Source organism: Anomaloglossus baeobatrachus, chromosome 1 (genome assembly GCF_048569485.1).
Source record: "Anomaloglossus baeobatrachus isolate aAnoBae1 chromosome 1, aAnoBae1.hap1, whole genome shotgun sequence".
In the NCBI taxonomy this organism is placed as follows: domain Eukaryota; kingdom Metazoa; phylum Chordata; class Amphibia; order Anura; family Aromobatidae; genus Anomaloglossus; species Anomaloglossus baeobatrachus.
In genome coordinates this window covers 480,502,064-480,519,906 of record NC_134353.1, presented here as the reverse complement: position 1 = coordinate 480,519,906, position 17,843 = coordinate 480,502,064, and the positions used below count along the sequence as shown (strand labels likewise).

The 17,843-nt window shown below is 45.4% G+C and overlaps 1 protein-coding gene across 1 annotated transcript in view; it reads left to right on the top strand.

Annotated features, from left to right (window-relative positions):
* Positions 1–2,684: 2,684 nt before the first annotated feature.
* LOC142295213 (tetraspanin-33-like) overlaps positions 2,685–17,843 on the top strand; it is a 119,639-nt gene continuing 104,480 nt past the window's right edge. The window contains exons 1-3 of the mRNA XM_075338297.1: positions 2,685–2,816; positions 4,274–4,331; positions 17,587–17,711. Coding sequence (XP_075194412.1) covers positions 2,760–2,816; positions 4,274–4,331; positions 17,587–17,711 — 240 coding nt within the window. The 5' untranslated portion in view covers positions 2,685–2,759. The remainder of the gene's footprint in view (positions 2,817–4,273; positions 4,332–17,586; positions 17,712–17,843) is intronic.

Sequence of the window (17,843 nt, the reverse complement as noted above, 5' to 3'; positions counted from 1 at the left end):
TGTCCCACCCAGAGCACTTAAAATAAACTTGCAAAGCACGTCATGCTGCCCTATCTGCAGGCAGCATGAATCGCAGCCTGGCTGCATGATTACAGTCACGTATACTATTGTCTGAAATACTCTGGCCTTTCAGGGATAATATACTTTGAAGAGCTGGCCGGGAACTATAGTCAAAAATACCAGACTAGTCCAGTCAGCTCTTCCCAGCACTGCAGGTGATTGTCCGGTTGGTCCCTTATGTGTTCACAGGGAACGAACTATCAGTCACCAACTGTGGCCCTGGGAAGAGCAGGCCAGAGGCAGAGGTAACTAGTGTCATCTCCAGCTTTGGTGTGTGGCCGATTTTTCAAAGTACGTTAATGCTGAAATATAGTCTGAATCACCTGACAGGTTCCTTTTATCAAAACTTTCCTCCTTAAGTCATTTTCATCCTTGGTAACTCTCTCTCTGTTGAGTGATAGCTAAATATGTTGTTAAGGAAATCTAGCTCCTAGATAGACCGCTTCTCCTTGCTTCTGGACATGATGGTGCCAAGCTAATGGCATGACTGTGGATGCGCTCCCCAGCCATGCTGTACACCTGGCAGAAGAGCATGGAGGACTCTGGTCATGACAAAGCCTGATTTGCAAATTTGCATCTGTTTATCTTACTGGTCTGCACACTAGTCAGGGTGAGTGCAGGGTAAAAGAGGGCCTAGGCAAGTGACGGCGACGAGGTTAAGGACCCATATAGGGATGTTAGGGGAGCGCAGGGTTCTGCCTCAGGTGAGTTCTAGGAGTTGATTCCTCACCTCTTCTACTTCATGCCAGGGCCTTCCATTATCATCTTCTCTGTGTTCCCTGTGTTCCCATTTGTGCTGTGCCACATGCTGAGTTTTTCCTAATCCAGGCATGACACAGGGCTTGCTTACAGCCATCACTCTCAGTGCTGTGCATGGTTACTGTATTTGTTCCAGGTATGCCTGCATGACTGAAAGCCGGCGGCTCCCAGGAAAAATAAAGTTTATTTTCTCCCGGGGATGCATTTTCAGTGCCAGGCACCTTATTAACTCCGTATCTGCAGGATAATGTCACGTGTGTGTCACGTGACAGACAGTTATGTGGTTTCTGGCCATAGAAGCTCACAGCGTCTGGCTACGCAGAATGCTTCTTGACTTTCCATTGTTTCTGCTGTCAGTATTCTTTGGTTTAGGTAGCTTTCCTGCTAGATTCATCTCTCTTCTTTTTGGACCCAGCAGGAGCTCGACTTTAACCCAGCTGTTGATTATCAGTATTCCCTTGGTGTTTAAATACCCTGTCCTTCCTTGTACTGGTGCTGATGATATTTTCAGTTCCTTGAAGCCGAGGTTGCAAGTAGGCGGTTTGTACTACTCTGTGGTATTGTTGCTGAAAGATCTGCTGAACTCCTACATGAGTCATCTGTGGATAAGTAATTCATGCTTTTCCCCCTGTGTGTACCCATTGTGTCTTCTATAGTTATTTAGTGGGATTGACGAAGAGCTTATGCCTTCTATTCGCTATTTAGGGCTTTGCACTAGGGATACTTATGGTCAGGTATCAAGCTTGGCGAATAGGAGTGGAACCTATCTAGGGTGGTGAGGGACCCCAGGGACCAGCAGTAAGTTCGGTCAGGGGCCACCATCTTCCCTCCCCCTAGACTCGGGGTTTCCCTACCCTTCCCTTTTGCCGTGCACTTGGTACTTCCCCAGTACCTAGTGTGTCAGATATTTCCGTTATTGGACATGACAGGTTCCTTTAAACATCATTTCAGAGAACCTGAGCTTTTTACAAACTATTCTTTAAGCTCCCTAAGATGAATATCAAGAGGGGGTACAGATTTAAAAGGTCAGCCAGCCAGAATATCTTTCACTTGAAAGACTTGCCCCCTTTTCCTAAAATTGTAGCTACCAGAATACATTCGTAGTGGCTTTGTACTCCTACCACACAATGTGTTACCAGTGTTTTTAAAACCAGAAATTTCAAGTGTTTTCCCAGCTTTTATTTATTTTTTTTATTCAGTTTACTTTTGCAACATTATTTAGCATTTTTCACAATCTATAGAGAAGCATATGGCAAAAAGCCAGATAAAAAAGCATAAGCAAATTAATATTTTATTTTTTTTTTGTTTTTTTTTTACATTTACCTAAAAATGCCACACTGCAAGGTGCTCTGTATGTAGGAGCTTTATATTTTATCTATAGACTTTAATATAACATCTGTCTGCAAAATAAAAAAAAATAAAAATGCTCAGAAAAGTGGAATGACATTTTTTTTTTAGCATATTGCTGTTTGTGAAGTCAGCCTTATATCTATCTGACAAAGTAGCTCTGTGGGTTCCATGGGCTACAAACGTCTGGTAGACTCTATATTACACAATCACCTTTCTGGCAGTAGCATGCCACCTCTACACACAGGAAGGCATACCTTAGTAGTCTTTGTGAGTGTTCAAGAAATATACCTTTTGTATTTTATAAGGTGATATATGATGTTTGTGCTAATTATTACATTATTATGTAAGTGTTACATATTACATATTTTTTTTATCAATGGAAACCAAACAATGGAAGCACAAGAACTATTGAGTTACAAAGCAGAGAATGTATCAGAGGGGTTAAATACTGCATACATGACAAGATCATACAAGTCTGGAGATTTCCTCACTCCTCCCTTACGCTAATACAATGTCTCTCTACACCACCTCACTACATTTTACAGAAAGGCTACAATTCCAAGGTTCAGAGATCATTGGCCACTAAAATAATGGGGACCAGTCAGATGGTGAAGTATTCTTTATTTGTTTCCTGCTACATTTTTTGGGTGAGTAGATGCGTTTATTTATTCCTTTCTACTGTCAAACATGAATGATTCTGTGTGCACGACCCAGTAGTATTCAATTAACTGTTCCATATCATGTAAATACGGCCTTCAGCACGAGCACTGGTAGTGCCGTAGTTGTAACATATAGCATTAGCACAATAGCTTTGACATTTTTCATGTGAATGTCTACCAAATTGATGCATCTATGTATGAAGAGGACTCAGTTGATTGATATACAATGGCTTGTAGGAATTCCCAACGTGGAGAAAGTCAAACAAGCTATATTAGTATGGAGCGAGCTACATGGGGAATGCTTTCGGTGTTTCTACCTCCCGGGCTGCCCCTTATGCTGGCAATTTATCTTTAGCAAGTGCTACCTTTTTGACTCCCCTATAAACATGCACTCTTGAATCAGCTAAGTGCTATGCTTATACGCCCGGCGTGGGGTAAACTGCTGATAGACAGTCTCCCTGGGGGATACACTTCATATTCTATCTCCTGGCAAACAATTGGCATACAACATGGGTGTATCTGCAATTTTTCTGCATTGATGTGTATAAGGGTCATTATATTTCATATAATTTGTAGTTATTTTGCATTTGTTCCTTTGATACTTGTTATTTCTCCCTGTCTATCCTATCATACCATTGTTTGCATTGTGTTATGCCTGAAACTACCATTTTTCCCCAAAAAATAAGACTTACCCAGAATATAAGCAGGAATTTTTGGCCTTTTGGAAAAATGATTAAAATATAAGCCCTACTCCAAAAATAAACCCTAGTTGCGGGTCATCATACTAATAGTATCCTGAAATAGGGCTTGATATGTAACTTTTTTGGTGTATGTTTTTATAAGCCTTGAAAGTTTATAGTCACATGCTGAATGAATATTCACCCCTGTTCCCACCCATAATACCGCCCACTCCTCTACCAGAGTCAATGATTGGAACTTGTGGTAATAAAATAATGAATATACCCCACCTTTCACTGCCCACCCCTCTGTGTTGGGTGTCAGTGCTTCACTCAGACTGTTATATTACTGCCTGAGGAGTGCAGCAATACTCACACTAGCTGCCGGCTCGCCACACCTGAGCGTGACAGTGGCATAGAAATACACGCTGACATACTCGGGTCAGAAGAGCCGCCGGCCAATTACAGAGCAGGGAAACTATGTCAGACTACCGAAAAACAGTGAAGCTTAAGATAGTGGTTGAATGCTGAGGAGAAAAGAAATCGGTGCATGCATGGTAGAAGGTTTACCAAAAGAAGTGCATTGGGTACTTTAATGATACATTCCCTATGTGATATATTTTAATGGAAAGCTTGAGGGTTGCTTAAAGTATTTGTTAGAAAAGTTAAAATATTAGTGTAATATAAGATTTAATTAAAGTACTTAAAATAGGGAGCATGATAGACAAGACAGTTATATACATTGACATATTCCTAACCCTCTTCTAGGTGGCCAGTGGACTACTGATTGCAGTAGGATTTTATGCTAAACTATGCAAAGAGACAGGTGAGTGTCTTTAGTTTCTCATAATTCTTTTGCAATGTGTAAACCTGAGCACACAGGGCCCACAGGACAAGTAGATCCTGGGCAGGAGTGGGCCCTCAACTCCCCTATATGAGAAGTAGTGAGCACAAATACACTGGATTCACTATATAAAAACTAAGACATCATCTGATTATTCATATAACAAACTTTACAGAGTATTATTATATGGAAGCACAGGCACATTTGTGAATGAGGGTAATGTAATCTTTGTATGTAGCTGAGCAGTGGACCACAAAGTCAATGTTCCTGGTGGGCCTTTGGCATCCCAATCCAATATGGACTCTAAGTAGAAGCGTATTATGATACATTATTATTTCTTTAATTTGAAAATACATTTGTGTTTCAAATCTTTACAAATTTTAAGATATCAATTATTTATTGCTGACATTAAAAGGGGTGGTTCACCCATATTCATTATTGGTCACATCGATATTATGTTGAGAAACAAGGTTTCTTTCAAATACCTTGTGTTGCCAATAGTGCCTGTGAGGAGTGCTATTGTGGTTCACTAACCCCCTTCGCGTTACCCCCAGGCTCCGTGACCTCGGGGATCTAGTGATGTCACGTCAACTGAGGCGGGCCACAGTCATCTTCAGTCACTGGGCTGTGGGCAGCATTTCACCACTCGTCACAGCCCAGCATGACAGCCCAGCATCTCCCTGCTTCCTTCTCCTTCACTGCAGAGAGCGCAAGCATGAACGACACTGGGCTGTGATGACCAGTGAAATGCTGCCCACAGCCCAGTGACTCAGGGAGACAGGCGCCGGCTGCGGTGATGTGAAGTGAGGAGGAAGTTGACATCACCGGATCCCCGAGGTCACGAAGCCCGAGGGTCAGGTGATGGGGAAGTACTGTCCGCACTAGCGCCGCTCACAGGCACTATTGCCAACTCAAGGTATTTGAGAGAAACCTTGTTTCTCAACATAATATCGATGTGGCCAATAATGAATATGGGAGAACTACCTTTAAGGCTCATGCGGGCATCACACGGTACGATATATCTGGCGATATGTCGTCGGGGGTCACGTCGTTAGTGATGCACATCCGGCATCGTCAGAGATATCGTACTGTGTGACACCTATGAACGAGCAGAAATACTCACCTTCTCGTTCATCGTTGAAACGTTGTTCATTTTCATAATCTCGTTCCTCCTTCTGTGCTCCGGTTGTTCGTCGCTCCCGTGGCAGCACACATTGCTCCGTGTGACACCCCGGGAGCGACGAACACAGCTTACCTGCGTCCCGCCGGCAATGTGGAAGAAGGAGGTGGGCGGGATGTTTATGTCCCGCTCATCTCTGCCCCTGCGCTTCTATTGGCCGGCTGCCGTGTGACGTCGCTGTGACGCCAAACATCCCTCCTCCTTCAGGAAGAGGATGTTCGCCGTCCACAGAGACGTCGCCCGGGAGGTAAGTACGTGTGACGGGGGGCTTAACGACTTTGTGCGCCACTGGCAACTAATTGCCCATGACGCACAAACGACAAGGGCGGGTGCGATCGCTTATGCGATCGCACGATTTATCGTCCCGTGTGACGCCCGCATAAGGCTACACAGAGACTTTTATTGTGATTTGTGTGTAACAAAGTTGCCAAGTAACCTTCACCTATAAGACTGAAATTGTGCATTGATCTGATCGTCATCATAGTGATATTTAATTGTGTTTTTTTCCTGTGGTCAAAAGTATGGATTAGCCCCTTTACAGTTATTAAGTTCCCTAAAGATTTTCCAATATCTGTTTAAAAACTGATCAGGTAAAGAGATTAAGGAATATCCATTGTTATAACTTACATTTTATAAATGAATAGGATACATGAAAATAGGCAACTTTGTAATATATCTTATCAGAAAAATCTGCCTTTTTTTCTCCTTCTGGACTGCTCTTTCACTCTCAATTCATGGGTACAACCTGTATTCAGTAACAACAGGTTTTTCCATTACCAAGATAGGAGGTGGCAATTGGTGTTTTTAAATTTTATGCAGAGGTGAGGGGGAGGCAGAGAGACATTCTGCTGCAAGAGCGCCAACTATCATCTCCTATCTCAATAATGAGAAAATCTGCATTCACTGAAGAAAGATCTTACATCAAAGTTAAGCATTTCGAGAATGAATGTAGGAGAAAGAAGCACATTTCTCTAATACAAAGTTGTCACGTGTATTATTGATTTGTGAAAAAATGAAAGAAATTAAAATGAAAGTTACTTTTTAAGTCAAACCTATCAGATGATGGTTCTGTCAGCATTAATAGAGCTTAATTTTGACCTATAGTGGGTTAACCTGTCAAGTTTGCTAGAGGGGAAAGCTGCAAAGTTTCAAAGAAAATCTTGCATTGCACTCTGACCAATGTTAGGCGGGCTTTGCACGTTGCGTCATCGCAAGCCGATGCTGCGATGTCGCACGCGATAGTCCCCACCCCCGTCGCAGGTACGATATCTTGTGATAGCTGGCATAGCAAAAATTATCGCTACGCCAGCTTCACATGCACTCACCTGCCCTGCAACCGTCGCTCTGGCCGGCGACCCGCCTCCTTCCTAAGGGGGCGGGTCGTGTGGCGTCATAGCGACGTCACACGGCAGGCGGCCAATAGCGGCGGAGGGGCGGAGATGAGCAGGATGTAAACATCCCACCCACCTCCTTCCTTCTCATTGCAGCCGGGAGGCAGGTAGGAGATGTTCCTCGCTCCTGTGGCTTTACACACAGCGATGTGTGCTGCCGCAGGAACGAGGAATTACATCGTACCTGTCTCTGCACTGGCATTATGGAAATGTCAGAGAATACACCGATGATACGATAACGACGCTTTTGCGCTCGTTAATCGTATCATCTAGGATTTACACACTACAATGTCGAAAGTGACGCCGGATGTGCGTCACTTTCGATTTGACCCCACCGACATCGCACGTGCGATGTTGCAACGTGCAAAGCAGCCCTTAGTCAATGAGGCAGAGCAGATCTGTAATTTTTTTTTGTCATCTCTATTGGGATCCATTAATCGCATGACACTCGCCAATGCAAGTCTATGGGAGAGAGAACAAAATGGACGGCACACAGATACAGTGCCTTGCGAAAGTATTCGGCTCCCTTGAATTTTCACCTTTTCCCACATTTCAGGCTTCAAACATAAAGATAAAAATGTTAATCTTATGGTGAAGAATCAACAACAAGTGGGATACAATTGTGAAGTTGAATGATATTTAATGCTTATTTTAAACTTGTTAAAAAAATAAATAACTGAAAAGTGCGGCGTGCAATATTAGTTGTCCCCTTTTCTTTAAGTGCAGCTAACTCACTCCAGAAGTTCATTGAGGATCTCTGAATGATCCAATGTTGTCCTAAATGACTGATGATGATAAATATAAGCCACCTGTGTGTAATCAAGTCTCTATATAAATGCACCTGTTCTGTAATAGTCTCAGTGTTCTGTGTAAAGCGCAGAGAGCATCATGAAGACTAAGGAACACAACAGGCAGGTCCGTGATACTGTTGTGGAGAAGTTTAAAGCCGGATTTGGTTACAAAAAGATTTCCAAAACTTTAACCATCCCAAGGAGCATTGTGCAAGCGATCATAATAAAATGGAAGGAGTATCATACCAATGCAAATCTACCAAGACTCGGCTGTCCATCCAAACTTTCATCTCAAACAAGGAGAAGAGTGATCAAGAGGCCCATGATCACTCTGGATGAACTACAGAGATCTACAGTTGAGGTGGGAGAGTCTATCCACAGGACAACAATCAGTCTTACACTGCACAAATCTGGCCTTTATGGAAGAGTGGCAAGAAGAAAGCCATTTCTCAAAGATATCCATATAGAGTGTAGTTTAAAGTTTGCCACAAGCCATCTGGGAGACACACCAAACATGTGGAAGAAAGTGCTCTGGTCAGATAAAACCAAAACTGAACTATTTGGGCACAATGCCAAATGATATGTTTGGCGTAAAAGCAACACAGCTCATCACCCTGAACACACTATCCCCACTGTCAAATATGGTGGTGGCAGCATCATGGTTTGGGCCTGCTTTTCTTCAGCAGGGACAGGGACGATGGTTAAAATTGATGGGAAGATGGATGGAGCCAAATACAGGACCATTCTTGAAGAAAACCTGTTGAAGTCTGCAAAGGACCTGAGACTGGGACGGAGATTTGTCTTCCAACAAGACAGTGATCCCAAACATAAAGCAAAATCTACAATGGAATGGTTCTCCAATAAACGTATTCAAGTGTTAGCATGACCAAGTCAAAGTCCAGACCTGAATCCAATCGAAAATCTGTGGAAAGAGCTGAAAAGTGCTGTTCACAAACGCTCTCCATCCAACCTCACTCAACTCCAGCTTTTTGCAAAGGAAGAATGGGCAAGAATTTCAGTCTCGATATGCAAAACTGATAGACACATACCCCAAGTGACTTTCAGCTGTAATCGCAGTAAAAGGTGGCGCTACAACGTATTAACTTAAAGGGGATGAAAAATATTGCACGCCCCAATTTTCAGTTATTTATTTTTTTAAAAAAGTTTAAAATAAGCAATAAATTTCATTCAACTTCACAATTGTGTCCCACTTGTTGATTCTTCACCATAACATTAAAACTTTTATCTTTATGTTTGAAGCCTGAAATGTGGGAAAAGGTTGAAAAATTCAAGGAAGCCAAATACTTTTGCAAGGCACTGTATATATCCATTCTCTACCATAGAACACTGTAAATGGTTGGGTAACTGATTGCTGAATAATAGCTGCTGAGAAAATAACGCATTGCATACCGATGGTATACAGATGCTAGGTGAGAAAAAAATTGCACACTCATGTAGCACTCATATAACATACAGAATACCAAATGGATTTCACTCATCCATCTCTCCTTGATGAAAATCATTCCGATTTTTCATATGCTCATGTTACCCCAGCCTAATCGTGGTAGAAGGGATGAAGTGATAAAGGCTCTGCACTTCAAGGGATTGGCATTTCCAGCTCTACAGTGGATAGGCATTGGCACTGCTATGACCATTAGGGTATGGAATGGAGGCTCTAACAATATTTGGCTTAATACTAGACTTGAGCGAGTACCTAACTATTCGTACTCTCTATACTCATAACGAGCACTGTCTACTGTAATACTCGCGTATTCATTCAGAATAGCATGTGTAATGCAAGTCAATGGGGAAAAAAATGCCAAGTATTGAGTAACTGTACCTCCCCGCGGGCTCGGCTGCGACCGCCGAGCCGCTTGGATCCGTGCTCGTACTGTCGGTGGTGGCTCGAGCCTCTCACGGACCCGGGGGTCACATCGCTCTGCAAGGGAGTTGGCGCTACATGCGGGGACTTGGGTGAGGAGTTCCACGGCCGGGGCCGCGGTCGTTTGGTTTGGATTGTAAGTTCGTGACGCCACCCACGGGTTGTGGTGAATGGATGGACACCACCGCTGCCGTTAACTAGGCCTGCCGGGGACGGTGTTGCGCAGCTTGGTGTTGACCCCTCCGTGGGTAGGGGAGCGATGGTCCCGGGGGCCCGAGGGAGGTGCTGAGGCGGGGGAGCGGGTTGAACGCTGGTGCAGTGCGGCACGGTGCTCGGCCCGAAGGCACTGGTGTACTCACTCTGACACAATACACTGGAGCCTCTGGTAAACCAAATGGAGTTATGAACGGGGCCCGCAGCCGGCTGAAGCTTCTCCTGGTATAGGTTGGTGTTTTCCGCCTTTCTCCTGCACCTCTGTGTGTAAATGTTTGACTCCTATGCCTAGACACCGGTAGTCCGCTCCCCGACTTGTATTTGCCGTAGGAGCCCGTTTGCCCACAGACGCTGGCCCTTTGGGTCTCTATGCCTTGGCGGTGGCTCTACCCTGTATGGTTGGGCTGTTGTCTTCTAACGGGTCTTGTGTGGGATAGGTCCTTAAGTCCAGTCCGCAATCAGTTGATTTGACTCGGCCCTGTCGGTTCGGGGCTTCGTCTGGGTCTGAGTACCCCTCCTGGAGCTCCGGTTTCCAATCGGTTCCCCAGTTCGGTACGGCGGGCCACCGCCCGACCCTGGTCCCTACGGTTCCACCGGCTGTAATCCCAGCTCCTGCAGGTGGCCACCACCGTCTGCCTCCTTGCCAAAGGTGACTGGGCTCCGACCCAGCCACCGGAGTAGTCTATGGCAGGCCTGGGCGCAGGTCTGCCCTTGGACTCTACCTCTCTCCTTCACTGTCAAAACTACTCTGCACTGTCAACTTGAACTTGTGTCTGTGTTTTCCCGCCTCCAGGCCTGTGAACTTCTCGGTGGGCGGAGACAACCGCCTGGCTCCACCCCCCTGGTGTGGACATCACACTTGGAGGGTGATGACAAGGTTTTTAGTTTGACTGATGTCACCTAATCGGGAGGTGTGGTGTTTTGTGTGACTACCTGGGACGACCTGACTAGTCCAGGGCGTCACATAACACGAATGCTGTACTATTCGTGCGAGTAGCAAACAGTGCGGAATTCGGATTACTCGTTACTTTCCGAGGTTTCCCCATTGACTTGCATTGCACACACTAGTCAGAATGAATACGCGAGTATTAGACAGTACTCATGAGTATAGCGAGTACGAATAGTTAGGTGCTCGCTCAACTCTACTTAACACACATTGCATCTGTGCCCACGGTCAGGTGCTTAGACTCAGGGTGCCTAGGCATACGCCCATCGTAACAGTCACAAAAATGTATGCTACATGGTATACATTTCTTTGCAGTAGCCCTCTGTATAGGAAAGCTCGCAGACTCGCAGACTCATACCTGAAAAACAGACACCGAAAGAAGAAACATACTTTTGGTAAATGGGGGCATGTGGGAACATTAACCCCTTCACCCCCGGCCACTAAAACACCCTAATGACCGGGCCATTTTTTGCAATTCTGACCAGTGTCACTTTGACAGGTTATAACTCTGGAACGCTTCAACGGATCCTGGCGATTCTGAGATTGTTTTTTCGTGACATATTGTACTTCATGTCAGTGGTAAATTTAGGCCGATATTTTTTGCGTTTATTTGTGAAAATTTAGGAAATTTGGCGAAAATTTTGAAAATTTCGCAATTTTCAAACTTTGAAAATTTATGCCCATAAATCTGAGAAATATGTCACACAAAATAGTTACTAAATAACATTTCCCACTTGTCTACTTTACATCAGCGCAATTTTCGAAACAAATTTTTTTTTCGTTAGGAAGTTAGAAGGGGTCAAAGTTCATCAGCAATTTCTCATTTTTCCAACAAAATTTAGAAAATAATTTTTTTTAGGGACCACATCACATTTGAGGTGACTTTGAGAGACCGAGGTGACAGAAAATACCCAAAAGTGACCCCATTCTAAAAACTGCACCCCTCACTCTGCTCAAAACCACATCCAAAAAGTTTATTAACCCTTTAGGTGCTTCACAGGAACCAAAGCAATGTGGAAGGAAAAAATGAAAATTTTACTTTTTAACACAAAAATGTTACTTTAGCCATAAAATTTTCATTTTCACAAGGGAGAAAAGAGAAAGTGCACCCTACAATTTATTGTGCATTTTCTCCTGAGTACGCCGATACCCCATATGTGGTAAAAATCAATTGTTTGGGTGCACAGCGGAGCTCGGAAGGGAAGGAGCGCCATTTGAATTTTTGAACGCAAAATTAGCTGCACTCATTAGTGGACGCCATGTCGGGTTTGAAGACCCCCTGAGGTGCCTAAACAATGGAGCTCCCCCACAAGTGACCCCATTTTGGAAACTAGAGCCCTCAAATATTTTTTCTAGATGTTTGATGAGCACTTTGAACACCTGGGGGCTTCACAGAAGTTTATAACGTTGAGCCGTGAAAAGAAAAAAAATTTTTTTTACCACAAAACTGTTGCTTCAACTAAGTAGCTTTTTTTTCACAAGGGTATCGGGAAAAAATGCAACATAAAATGTATTGTCCATTTTCTCCTGAGTACGCAGATACCTCATATGTGGTGGAAATCAAATGTTTGGACACACGGCAGTGCTTGGAATGCAAGGAGCGCCATTTGAATTTTTGAACGCAAAATTAGCTGCACTAATTAGCGGACGCCATGTCGGGTTTGAAGACCCCCTGAGGTGCCTAAACAATGGAGCTCCCCCACAAGTGACCCCATTTTGGAAACTAGAGCCCTCAAATATTTTTTCTAGATGTTTGATGAGCACTTTGAACACCTGGGGGCTTCACAGAAGTTTATAACGTTGAGCCGTGAAAAGAAAAATTTTTTTTTTTTACCACAAAACTGTTGCTTCAACTAGGTAGCTTTTTTTTTCACAAGGGTATCGGGAAAAAATGCAACATAAAATGTATTGTCCATTTTCTCCTGAGTACGCAGATACCTCATATGTGGTGGAAATCAAATGTTTGGACACACGGCAGTGCTCGGAAGGCAAGGAGCGCCATTTAAATGCAAAATTAGCTGCACTAATTAGCGGACGCCATGTCGGGTTTGAAGACCCCCTGAGGTGCCTAAACAATGGAGCTCCCCCACAAGTGACCCCATTTTGGAAACTAGAGCCCTCAAATATTTTTTCTAGATGTTTGATGAGCACTTTGAACACCTGGGGGCTTCACAGAAGTTTATAACGTTGAGCCGTGAAAAGAAAAAATTTTTTTTTTACCACAAAACTGTTGCTTCAACTAGGTAGCTTTTTTTTTCACAAGGGTATTGGGAAAAAATGCAACATAAAATGTATTGTCCATTTTCTCCTGAGTACGCAGATACCTCATATGTGGTGGAAATCAAATGTTTGGACACACGGCAGTGCTCGGAAGGCAAGGAGCGCCATTTAAATGCAAAATTAGCTGCACTCATTAGCGGACGCCATGTCAGGTTTGAAGACCCCCTGAGGTGCCTAAACAATGGAGCTCCCCCACAAGTGACCCCATTTTGGAAACTAGAGCCCTCAAATAATTTTTCTAGATGTTTGGTGAGCACTTTGAACACCTGGGGGCTTCACAGAAGTTTATAGCGTTGAGCCGTGAAAAGAAAAAAATTTTTTTTACCACAAAACGGTTGCTTCAATTAGGTAGCTTTTTTTTTCACAAGGGTAACAGGAAAAAATGCACCATAAAATGTATTGTGCATTTTCTCCTGAGTACGCAGATACATCATATGTGGTGGAAAGTAATTGTTTGGGCGCATGGCGGGGCTCAGAAGAGAAGGAGCGCCATTTGACAGCAAAATTGGTTGGAATCATTAGCGGACGCCATGTCACGTTTGGAGACCCCCTATGGTGCCTAAACAGTGGAGCTCCCCCACAAGTGACACCATTTTGGAAACTAGAGCCCTCAAATAATTTTTCTAGATGTTTGGTGAGCACTTTGAACACCTGGGGGCTTCACAGAAGTTTATAGCGTTGAGCCGTGAAAAGAAAAAAATTTTATTTACCACAAAACGGTTGCTTCAACTAGGTAGCTTTTTTTTTCACAAGGCTATCAGGAAAAAATGCACCATAAAACGTATTGTGCATTTTCTCCTGAGTACGCAGATACCTCACATGTGGTGGAAAGTAATTGTTTGGGCGCATGGCGGGGCTCAGAAGAGAAGGAGCGCCATTTGACTTTTCAAACGCACAGACGCAGTGCACTGATCGGCCGCTGCAGGACGCACGATCGGATGCGATAAAAAAAGCGTCTGGGATACGTAAAAAAAAAAGTCACGCCAAAAATTGACCATGGATGCAGATATGTTATGTGCATCCCTGATCAGCGCTCGGCGGGACGCACAGACGGATGCCATACAAAAATTGTCGCGAATACGGAAAAAAGTCACGCCAAAAATTGACCATGGATGCAGATATGTTATGTGCATCACTGATCAGCGCTCGGCGGGACGCACAGACGGATGCCATACAAAAATTGTCGCGAATACGGAAAAAAGTCACGCCAAAAATTGAGCAGGGATGCCGATCCGTTATCTGCATTCCTGATCAGCGCTCGGCGGGACGCACGGACGGATGCGATACAAAAAGCGTCGCGAATACGGAAAAAAGTCACGCCAAAAATTGAGCAGGGATGCCGATCCGTTATCAGCATCCCTGATCAGCGCTCGGCGGGACGCACGGTCGGACGCGATACAAAAAGCGTCGCGAATACGGAAAAAAGTCACGCCAAAAATTGAGCAGGGATGCCGATCCGTTATCTGCATCCCTGATCAGCGCTCGGCGGGACGCACGGTCGGACGCGATACAAAAAGCGTCGCGAATACGGAAAAAAGTCACGCCAAAAATTGAGCAGGGATGCCGATCCGTTATCTGCATCCCTGATCAGCGCTCGGCGGGACGCACGGACGGACGCGATACAAAAAGCGTCGCGAATACGGAAAAAAGTCATGCCAAAAACTGACCACGGATGCAGATCCGTTATCTGCATCCCTGATCAGCGCTTGGCGGGACGCACGGACAGATGAAGTGTAGAAATGGACAGGATACAAGAAAAAAAAAAAAAAAAAAGTTATACTCACAGTACCAAGAGGATCACTGACCAGAAGAGTTGCAGAGGAACAAGAAGGCAGTGAGATAGACAGCTTTACACCAGCAGCAGGCAGGACGTTGGACAGATCAGCAGAAGGACCCAGCGATGGAGGCAGATGTGATCGGGCCAGTGAAGACCTCGGACGACCCGTGAAGGCAGGTAAGAGGACGTCGGGGGGGGGCAGGGGGGGATGGGGAGAGGGGGGGGGGCAGATGGGGGGGGTTAGAGGGAGAGCAGAGGGGGCGGAGAAGCAAAGGCAGAAGGAAGGAACCTTGGAAGCAGAATAGAGATGACAGAGGAGGCAGGCAGATCGCGTGGGGAGCAGATCGGGATGCCGGGGGGCAGATCGGGGCATAGGGGGGCAGATCGGGGCGTAGGGGGGCAGATCTGGGGGGGCACGGGCAGGGGCCTTCACGGGAGCGCGCAGGGGCCTTCACGGGAGCGCGCAGGGGCCATCGCCGGAGCGCAATACTTACCTTTGGAGCTGGCGCGGTGACAGCAGAGGCGGCGTCTGCGGCGGCAGCAGCGGTGGCATGGTACCAAAAGTACCAGCCACTCCACGCTGCAGCCATGTTGGGGGAGGGTCCCCAGAGCAGTACAGGCCTGGGGAGGTGGCCACCGGCAGATCAGACCGCCCCACTGCACACTGATTGGAGCGATTGCGCGTCATAGCACGATCGCTCCAATCAGTGCTGCAGGGGCTGGGGGCGGCATGTTTGAGGTCCACCTATGATATGCTGCAGCAGCTGCGGCATCTCATAGCTGGATCTCACAGGATCGCACTAATTCGGGCATTATTTTTGCCGAAATTAGTGCGATCGATGTGGTTGGCGGTTCAGATTTGAACAGCCAATCACATCGATCGTCGATAGGGGGTGGCGATGCCACCCCCCCTGGGGTCAAGCAAAGGTCCCCTGCTGTAAGAAACAGCAGGGGACATCATTTGAAAGCCGTTGCTATGGCCACGGCAATCAAATGAAGTTTAGGCAGTAAAATTACGTCCCTGGTCGTTAAGTCACGTTAAAATAGGACGTAATTTTACTGCCCGCGGTCGTGAAGGGGTTAAAGTGTGTGTTAGTGTGACGCCCTGGCAAAACCAGGGTGTCACAGAGGTCTGCATCCATCTTTTTGGTGCAAATCTCACTCTCCCTTGGGGAGTTTCCAATACAGTTACACACAACACCAGTGGGCGGAGCTGAGAGGTCTGAAGTGTCTGGGAGGATACTATATAGGGAGTTTCCAGTTTGCAGTGAGCACTCAGTCTGCAGGAAGCGTAGAGTCTGGAAGGAGCTCCTGTGTGGAGCTGGGGAGAGGGGCAGTAAGGGCCTCAGTAATAGGCCAGCTGCTTGCGGGAACCCGAAGTGGACCAGGACAGGGTAGTGTCCCGCTGGTGCTGACTGTCGGGACCCGGTCCGGACCCGTGCACGGAGCAGACACAGACATCAGGCAGGAGAAGAGCACGTGAATTACACCCCAGGGTGAGGGGCCCGTCCTCACAGCATCCGAGGGCATCAGTTACCAGCAATTTGGTTAATTCCTGGACTCGTGTCAGTTATTGCCTTATATCGTGAGTACTCCTGCACCACCTGGTCCAAGCCGTGGACTGCACCCCTCACTCCCAATCCTGGACACTGAGCCCCGGGGCATCTATCCCTACCCACGGAGGGATTAACATCCAGCTGCTATCCCCCCGGGTGCTCCCCAACAGCAGCGGTGGTACCATATCTTACCACACACTGTGGGTGGCGTCACGAAGTATCTACAGCAATCCCCGTACAAATACGTCCCCTTTTTATTTGAGTGTCCGCACAACCCCCGGGTCCGGAAATCCCTCGAGCCACTGCGGATCCGGATCCGAGCAGCCCGGCTGCTACTGACGTGGGGGCGGCACATTAGGAAAAGCTCCCGAGATTTACTGTATGAGAAGAGAAAAATCCAACGGAAATAGGTAGGGATAAAATCATATTCCGTTTATTTAAACCATTAAAATAATGCCGCAGCGGTACTGGCACCAAACGGACCTCTCAGGGAAAAAAAATCCAATGTGTTTTGAAAGGAAGTCTGTCACCCCCAAAATGAAAATTAAGGTACTTATACAAGGGACTTGTATCATACCTGCAGCATAAATTTTAGTGTTATAGTGGCTTTTAATAAGCATTTTATATGTTTTACAAATGACGATGCTTCAATGCACTCTTAGTGGGGTTAAGGACTTAGTGCAACATTTCACCCCCTAAGTTGCCATTAAGAGCACTTAGTTTTATCCTGATTGACAGCACTCGCTTTCCCAGATATCACTGTGAACTTAAGGGCACTTTACACGCTGCGATATCGGTACCGATATCACTAGCGAGCGTACCCGCCCCCGTCGGTTGTGCGACACGGGCAAATAGAAGAAGACGGATATGTCTTTGAAACGCGTTGACCTGCAGAAATAAAGAAAAAGGATTTCATCATTTATCCATGGATTCTTGTGGTGTCTAGCGCAGCATTAAACCCGGATCTCTCTCTTTTTTACCATATTGTGACCACTAGGGGAACAGAGCTAAAGACACTTTACGTACTAGATTGCACAATTGAGCTGGTAATTCTAGAATTTATTGTCATAGCCTCATTTTAGCCTTATTCAGCCTATTACTTGCCCTCATTTTTCAGTATGATTCTAGAGCAAGGATGCACAATGTTGGGGATGAAATGTTCATATAACTGATACTGACTAAAACCTTTACCACAATTCACTGAACATTATTACTTGTCAGGTGTTGTGGATTCCCTTACTGCGGATCCTGCTATCTTATTAATCGTGGTGGGAATGCTTATGTTCATAATAACTTTCATTGGATGCACGGGAGCCCTGCGAGAAGTCCACGTGCTACTTAAAATTGTAAGTAAATGCTATAGGCACCCATAGATGCAATATACTTGATATTATTATGATTTGCTTATTTGATTTATATTATGTTATACTGTAAGCCCATGTACTCTCTATTAAAAATCTATAGCACTTAAAGAGGTT